The sequence below is a fragment of the Enoplosus armatus genome, chromosome 11, assembly GCF_043641665.1.
Source record: "Enoplosus armatus isolate fEnoArm2 chromosome 11, fEnoArm2.hap1, whole genome shotgun sequence".
In the NCBI taxonomy this organism is placed as follows: domain Eukaryota; kingdom Metazoa; phylum Chordata; class Actinopteri; order Centrarchiformes; family Enoplosidae; genus Enoplosus; species Enoplosus armatus.
The window spans coordinates 10,829,246-10,838,183 of NC_092190.1; the positions used below are offsets into that span (position 1 = coordinate 10,829,246).

Consider the following 8,938-nt stretch of genomic DNA (forward strand, 5'->3'; position numbering starts at 1 on the left):
TCCAGACAGAACTCCTCATCCTCCTCCTGACTGGATAAATGTAGTGCTCTCATTATCTATTAATGTGCTAATTCAATTTAATATTCCATAACAGAGAAAAGCAAATACTCAAATACTTTACTAATTCTTTCATCTCTACTCCTGTATATGAGATTATATATATGAAAAGGGGACACCTACTGTTACTAAGTTAGGAAGAAAGTTATGGTCAATTTTGGCAACGACATTTTTTCTGGAAAACAACTGCCAACTCTATAATTTGTCTCAGTTTAAATCATGAAAACAATCCTATTTAAATTTGTCACCCTACTACGCTGCCCTGTGTTTCTTTCACTTACAGCTACAGTACAAATAAAAAAATGCAATTAAAGCAAGAACAAAATTAAAAAGCAAAAATTTATTCAGTCTTTTAACAGATAGCAAGAGGCAGCTCATTTATTTCTAAAATCAATTTGTGAAACATAAACATCTCTTTATGTGAACACATTGCATTTATTCAGTAGGAGGGGAATTTGAAGTACGAGACGCAGTGTCTTGTCTTTGATTAAAGTGGAAGAGGAAATCAATAAAACATCTGTAATCACACAGTTGTGTTGATACTATACAGAAATTCACATTAAAAATGAGACAGACACATTTCCCTTTTTCAAAATTGGCAGCCTTAGAAAAGACAGTGGACTACAAACGGCCTGCAAATACACATGCAGTGGAGTCACCATACCAGCCCAGAGTTAAATCCCCGACTCATGGACTATGAGAGACTAGCAGATCAATACAGAAGGAGGGACAGACTAGTCGAGGCATTTAAAAGTAAGCACACCAAAGGACAAAGACCCACTGAAACACCCAACTTCAAGTATTTCCTCCAGCGCTTGCATCACTTCAAGTACTCCGGCCGTGGACTCCGAACCTTCAGTTTCACCACTTCTTAGGTTTACAACATCAGCTATGATATAAGTGCACTCAAAATTCATCTATACATAGAAAAATAATGATAACAATAAGTAGCAGTAATAGTTATAACAATCACTTTACACTTCATTTTATACACAACCGTGACGTTAAATCACTTTATACTGTGGCATCACATTCCCCACCCCCTGAGTATAATGTTCAAGTTTAACCTTCTGTAGCTACGGATACGCAAACAGGACCAGCAATGTTGGTTTGTTTATTTAAATAACATCAGCAATCATTGACGATGGCAATGATTAGAATCAGAGTAATCATGCCTTTCCACAGACCGTTGTGCTCGTGTGTGACGGATGCATTATGTACAAGCTGCTGATCGATCATGTGCCTCTGGCTTCAGTCTGTTCGCTGGTGTCAGACACTGACAGCCTTCATCCTGGAAAATAAACAGTAGTGTTAAGAAACAGACAAAGCACTCCAAAGAACTAGACGTACCGCCCTGCAGTTGTCCTCCTCCGCCAACCAGTCAAGTTGCAGTTTACCTCCATGTCTGTCCAGACTCATAATACATGTAGTGAATACTTGGAAGGAATTGAATAAAAATGTATTTCTTTGACTAAATTGAAGTTATCACCATATTGATGATACATATGTACGATTCCAGTGAATATACCTTGTTGAACTGATTAATGAAGGATTATCATAGATGTAACCTGGCTAAACAGGTACACATGTACTTGATTACTACGTAAAGATGGATTCTTATAGAGTGTAGCTACATAAAATGTTTTCGTTTTCTCCTGGCAGTTTTAGATGCAAAGCCTCTAGTTTCATCTACGCCTCTGTAGATGAAACTCATTCACTCACAGGCTCACGATTAGCTCGGCGCGCTCCAATACGTTGTTTGCAGTCACATTATTAAGATGATGCTCGAAATTCAGAATGAGGCAGGAAGTGAAAGCCCGTACTGTGCTAGTTTTTGTTAAATCATCGCGTCATCCCAGTCAACATGTGTGTGAAATCTGGAATCGCCCAATTAATTCTTATGGCTAAAAACCTAATTTGAGGTCACAGTGACCTTTGAGTCAAAAGTGTTACTTATTCAGTGTCCAACCAACTGTGAAATATGGTCACAATCTCCCCTTCTGCTCCTGAGTTATGGTGTTTAATAATGGTCAAAAACATTACCCCAGGAGAAGTTTTGTCATAATTACTGCATCAATTCTTGACCTTTGGCAACCAAATTCTAATCAATTCATCCTTGAGTCCAAGTGGACGGTTGTGCCAAATTTGAAGAAATTCCCTCAAGGCGCTCCTGAGATATCATTTATGAGAATGGGATGGACAGACCCACGCAGAGGCGTAAAAATTAATGCAGATGTTGAACACCTGTGATGCACTGTAATGCACTGGAGCGTATCGACAGCTCCTTCTGCAAGAAGTTTGAAGAGTGACAGCAGACTGTACGCTCATTTGCATGCTCTCAACAATTAAAGCTTAACTTTTAGACCGCATCACACAAGATGACAAATGTGCAAACCAAGTATGAAGCATATTAGCTTTTCAGTTATGTCTAGCTCCTTGATAAGTGTCACTTTCACCCACCTCAGTCTCGCTGCTTGAGTGGACCCTCCAGCTGCCTCAGGAACCGGCAACGATGCAGCTCCGGCATTTGTACAACTTGGAGTCATGGGTGCGGATGTGGTTCCGTACATTCCTCAGTCGAAAGAAGGTCTTGCAGCAGAGCTACACAGCAGAGAGGGTAAGACAAAGGGTTAACAGCACAGACATGAACAGAAGAGGACAACGGAGAAGCTTTGAGTTATATTGGGGATACAAATGTAACACCATAGCAACAGTGGAAGAAGTATTCTTTCCTTAAAGGAATAGTTTGAGATTTTGTGAAATTTGATTTCTTGCTGGGAGTTAGATGAGAAGATTGATACCACTCTCAGGTCTGTATGACAAATATGAAGATACCGTCAGTAGCTGGTTAGCTTAGCGTAAACACGAGCGACAGGGGGAAACAGTAAGGTAACAAAATCTGCCTAACAGCATCTCTAACATTATGTCTGGTTGGCTTAATCCATACAAAGTTCAACAAAGTGCCACTTCCTGGAGTTTTGTTGTTACTGTGAGGTTGCCAGGCAACCAGTGGAGACTCCAGAGCCAGGCTAGCCGTTTCCCCCCGTTTCCAGTTTTCGTGCTAAGCTAACTGTCCCGTAGATTTACTATACAGACACGAGAGTGGTACAAATCTCGTCTAACTCTAGTTATGAAAGCGAATAAGCGCAATTCCCAAAATGTCAAACTATTCCTCTCAGTAAAAGCAGCAATACTCAATTTAAAAACTACGTAAAGTAAAAGTAAAGATTATCAGCTAAATGTAGTTCAGAAAAAGTACTCATTATGCAGAATAGCCCTATCATATAATCAGATATTTGAATTGTTATTACTGATTACTTTACAACATTACATACTACTGTGTAGTTTAATCTATAGCAATGAATCATACTTAACAAGCCTAAAAAACAAAAACTCAAAGAAACTAGTGACTACAGCTGCTAGCAGAGCAACTTGTTCACTCAGAAGAGGTGTATCTGTCTTGTATCTAACCACAGGATTGGATTTTCACTTGAAAGCACAAAGTATATTGCTTGGTGGGAATAAAATATGCAGCTTTTTGGCGCCGCAGTTCATGATTTTCTATCCTAGAGTCATGTGGTTCTCTAGGTTGTTAAGGTTTAGGAAAGCCAGGGCTTACCGGACACGGCCAGTGCTTGCCCTCGATGTGCCTGAGGCGATGCATGATTAGAGCATCACAGTCCTTGTAGGAGGCTGAGCACTGCTGACAGGCATGTGCTGTCTTTGGAACTTTGGGGGCTTGACTACGAGGCCCTCGAAGCTGCTTTAGCCTTGCCCGACGTACAGCATCCGGCATGACACAGCTCCTGCTGTTCAGAGGGAGGACTTTACCTTGCTGCTGGAGAAAAAGAGAGGGGGAAAGATGAGTTATGGATGAGTTTCATCCATATCAAATGTATCAATTTATCAAATTATGTAGATGGAAGATACATCATATAAATGTTAAATCAAAGGATTAGATGAAAGGAAACTAAGCAATGACAATCTAAAACGTTATTCAAACTGCTTTTACAGATTCTTGATAATACTATGGCAACAGGTAGAGGGTGAAATTTGTGATTTTTTTACTGCCCTACTCCTTGATGGTTTATGGTCTAAAGAAATCGCAGTCATCATCATGAATCATTACCCTCCCTTTCATCTACCTTTGGTATGGTCCGTGTGGCCTTCGACCTGGCAGATTTGGCTAGGTGAGGAGTGTTGTTTCGGGAATTTGGCCTGGGTCTCTGAACCTTGTTTTGGCTCACGCTTCTCTCCTCCCTCTCCCTCTTCACCACAGGCAGGGTGGGTGGCCCTCTGGCTCTCAGTGCCCTGTGTGGGGACTCCTCCGCTCCAAATTTCTCCCCAACTTGTGACACAGAGCGTGTTAAGCAGATATCCACGCTCTCCTCCTCTTTCTTCAGTCCTGGCATTGGCCCCCCTGCCGGCCGACAGAAGCTGAACAGAAAGCCTGAGTCCAGTAATTTGATGGGGGGCTTGCTCTGGCGCTTGCCCAGATCTGGTGAGGGAGGATCAAGGAAAGGTCCAACAACTGGCACAGGGTCTGCTGGCTCCTCTTTGATGACTTTGTACAGAGGGTGGTTGTAGATGGACGGTGGAGATGCATGCTCTGAAAACGGCAGCCCACCAGGTTCATTAACCTTCACTCTCGGTCTAGTGTCCACGACAGCCCTCAGCCCCTGGCTTCCCACCTTCCTCCCCTCCTGTCTGGGCTTACACTTCTCCACCTCCCTTGTGGAGCCCCGCCTAAGCTTGGCCTTTGTTGCTGGTCGGCTGCTGTTGTAACGCAAAGTTTTGAGCGTCTCTACAGTGACCTGATTTCTGGCCTGTGTTCTCTGTGAGGGTGGGGATTTGTGAGGTGCGAGGCCATGGTGATTGTTTGATGAAACAGGGAGACCTGAAATAGAGTATTCAGCTGGTTCTGACTTGATCCTAACTGTGTTTCTCACTTGAGTTTTGTTGGTGTTGCGTCTCAGAGGCTGCTGGGCAGGAAGGTGGGCATTGCCACCCTTCCTCACTGACCGTCTGAGTTCCCTCCCCCCAAAGGCAGACCTGGATGCAGGCTGGAACATGTCTGGTAACACACCTTTACTTCGCATGCTCCTGTCACTTGGAGGGACATGTCGCGGGACAGTCTTTGGCCTCTTTGTGGTCATCTGCTCCGTTTTGACTGAACCCACAGGCTTAGTCTTTACCGACTTGAGGAGACGTGTGTTAACAGGGTCACAGAGGGGAAGTGACAGTGTCACATCCCCATATGGTAGTCCTGGGGAGGAGGAGCGTGGTTTCCGCCGCTTGGTCAGTGAATAGTTGTTAGCCTTCAGCTTCCTCAGTCGTTTCTTTTGTCTCCAGCCAATCAGATCTTCTGGTCTTGGGAGGAGGGCAGTCCTCTGCAACCCAAGAACATTCATCAGCTTGTACTTCTCCTGTGCTCTCGCATAATCCTCTTCATCCTCTCCAATCTCCTCTACTTCCTGCTTCACCCTCACAGGACTGCACACAGCGTTGGGCCTCAATCTGGAGGCGGATGGGAGCCGGGTGATAGAGTGATGTTTTCTGTTTCTTCGAGGGGTCTCTTGCATGGGTAGCAATCGCTGAACCTCCTTGGCAGCCCCAGGAGTGGAGCGGAGAAGACGGGAGTTTGATGGCGATATAGGCGAGTAATTCTGTGACTGTGGGGTGGCTATGGCGTGTCGAGGTGCAGTGGCTTTCTTGGAAGAGGGAGATTTGAAGTCCATTAGCTTCATCCTGTGTGAGGGACTCAGAGGGAGACCGTTGTAGCCTTGGGGTTTCGACGTCCTGCGTAGATTGCGCCGTGGACTTCCTTCCAAAGACTCATCTGATGCATCCAGTCGTAGACTGAAGCTGTTGTTCATATTGTCCTGTAATCCTAAAACCCTTTTCCCTTTGCTTTCCCTCTGCTGGCGGTGACGCTCATGACATGCACCAGCACAGGCTAAGGTAAAGCCCTTGTTAGGATGGAGTTGCTGTTCCTGCTCTTTCATGAGAGCGGAGCAGGCTTCCACTGCAGGCCACATGCCCAGGTGGCGGGCCATGGCAATGACTTCAGGTAGGTCCTCCTGGCGAACACATAGAGTGGAGGAGTAGGAGAAATCCAGCAGAGACAGAAGGCTGTCCTCACTAAAACCTGAGGGGGGGGGGAAAGGAGCCTTTAATTAGATATGCTGAACCCTGGTCAATCAGTGAGTGAGATGAAAGTGACTCGGTGTAAGCAGAGGATCAGAGAGACAGCAGGCAGAGTGGGAGCAAAGTGTAAACATGACGGCGGAGACTAGGAGACAATATAACAACTGCTTTAATCATGACCACTTCTGCACCTATCTGACAACACACACATCAAAGACATAAGTAAATGAGAAGACAGACTATGGCTGTGTCCCGATTCAGGGTCTGGATCCTCCAACTACAGATTTCTAAACCAAATACATCATAAAAAAACAGACAAGCCAGACCCGTTTCAAAAGGACTTTGAAATGCAGCCTCCTTTTGCCTGAATGACCAGTGTATTGTCTACAGCTCTCAGTTTCATACAAACCACTGTTTGAACAATAATGAGAGATGAACCGTGTCAACTCAAGTCAGGAACTGTCATGTGACTGCATTCAGGCGGTCATCTGTCACTGATAAATGTATCACATGAACTACTGGACCAATGGAAAGGCCACTGCACGAGCTAAATAATGGAAACCAGGCATCAGCTCCTCTGTTTGTTCTAGCCTGGACATGTTAATCACAGGACATTACAGACACATTGTTGATTACAATTAAATGTATCATTAACTACAGCTGCAAAGATTAGTCAATTAACTGTTTAGCAGCAACAGAGAATGGATCAACAAATATTTTAAAAATCAAATAATTGGTTCAATCAGTTTTAAGTAAAAATGCTAAACATTCTCGAATGTGAGGATTTTATACTTTGTCATACAGGATAGTAAACTAAATATCTTTGCCTTTTGGACTGTGTCAGATACAAAAAGCAATTTGAATATGTCATCATGGGGTCTGGGAAATTATAATGGGCACTTTTCATTATTTCATGACATTCTACAGGAAAAACACACAAATTGAATATTCTGAAGATTAATCGATAACAAAAATAAGGGCAAGGTTATGCTAGAAAATAACTGATTTGTATGTCTTGTACAACCACATCGGAAGGCAAAAGTGTTTTACAGTTGTTACAAACGGCTACTCATGAAGTGGTGTGATGTGTGTCATAGAAAGGGGCGACACAGAATAATCACAGGGGGTTTCCGAAGCTGTTTAACCATCCAACAAGCAGTTCTGATGAAGTATACTGGCGCCTTAATCCTTAGTTGCGGCCCTATTATTAACTAAGTACAATGCACAATTAACCTTTTCACAGTTTAGCATTTTGAGGTACTTTGATGAACATTTCCTGAGCTTGGAAATATTGACTTTGAAGTTAAAGAGAAACACTTTAATGCCTCGTTTTGTTATCTGTGGGACTGGACTGACTCATCTGGGGACAAGGTACAGACTCAATCAGGTCTTTACGTCCAGATCCAGGCCCTAAACTGAAACAGAGCTCAGGCAGTGATGTCATATGATCTTACCGGTGAGATCTATGTCTGCTTTCATGCTTGAATCCATCTCTGTGAAGATCTCCTGGAAGTGATCGCTGACGGCCGCCAGAACAGCTCTGTGAGCCGAGTAGGATCGCCCGTTCGTCCGCAGGGTAATGTCACAGAACAGCCCCGCTTCCCGCTGACTCCTCAGCTTGCTCAGCATGTCAGCACTGTGCGACGCCATCGTCTTTGTGACACATCCTCTGCCACCCAGCTCCTGGGGGGGGGGGGGGCAAAGACAGCAAGACAGAAGCAGATAGAGAGGCATCATTGCAGGAATACAATGTGCGAGAAATCATTTGTGAGGGAGACATTTAAGTGTGAGAGCAGGATTATGTGAGAATGAGAGTGAGAGAAAGTGTGAATTAAAATGTGTGAGATGCAGGAAAATGAGACAACGATAAAAACAGAAGCAGAGCTGAAAGTTTGATAGGAGCGTGAAGGAAAACAACCTCAGGCCAATACTACTCGTCAGATCAGCCTCTGTGACTCAGGCCGGCCCTTACCTCCGTTTTCTTGGTGCGCTGGCTATGACACTCTGGACAGCCCAGGACAAAATCTCTGATCTGGAAGTACATCCCTGTGAAGAAAACAAGTTATGCAAACATTAGACTATAAAAAGGCAGAAACAGCCAGATAGAGATTTAGGGTACAACTTCAAAGATGGAAAGCTGAAATGTCTCACAAATAAGAAAAGCCAAGGCCATAATTAACAGCTGTCATTCATGTCTGAGTATGTTTCTTTATCTTTGATTGATTCATTAGCCTGCGGCTGTTTCAAATGTGTCTACACTTCCAAACAATAAGAAATGAATAAACCCTCCAGTTAGATATACAAAATAACCACTAACAAGTTGGTGTACAGAGTCAGGAATCACATGCTGTCCTGTGAAGACAGATGTAAGGCAGGTAGTGATGTTCGTACCCTCCCACCAGTAGTTTTCAGCCACGCATTTGTAGGTCTCCTCCAGGGAGAGGTGGCGCTGGCCAGGCCGCCGCCGCCGCCGCCGGTGAAAGGTGGCGAGAGCCTCGTGTCTCCGGTCCTCATCCAGAACCTCACGGTAGTTGATGAAGCCCTTTTCCAGCTTCTTGCGGTACAGCAGCCCGTCTATCACCTCAAAGTTGGGCGCCCACCGTGCAGGGGGTCCACGCCCTTTCGAGATCCCGGCTGACACCATCTCTCCGTCTCCATCCGACCAGGGTTTAGACGGACAAAACGTCTCTGCGTTCGCGTAATGAGCGTTGGTGTGGGTGCAGTCGCCGGCCAT

General features: G+C 44.5%; 1 protein-coding gene across 1 annotated transcript; it reads right to left on the reverse strand.

Annotated features, from left to right (window-relative positions):
* Nucleotides 1-382: 382 nt before the first annotated feature.
* LOC139292642 (uncharacterized) lies at nt 383-8,938 on the reverse strand. The gene is made up of 7 exons (XM_070915004.1): nt 8,596-8,938; nt 8,177-8,250; nt 7,659-7,887; nt 4,203-6,205; nt 3,677-3,895; nt 2,518-2,658; nt 383-1,348 (listed from the first exon to the last, which is right to left on the reverse strand). The coding sequence occupies exons 1-6, from the start codon at nt 8,936-8,938 to the stop codon at nt 2,554-2,556; spliced, it is 2,973 nt and encodes a 990-aa protein (XP_070771105.1). The 3' UTR covers nt 383-1,348; nt 2,518-2,553.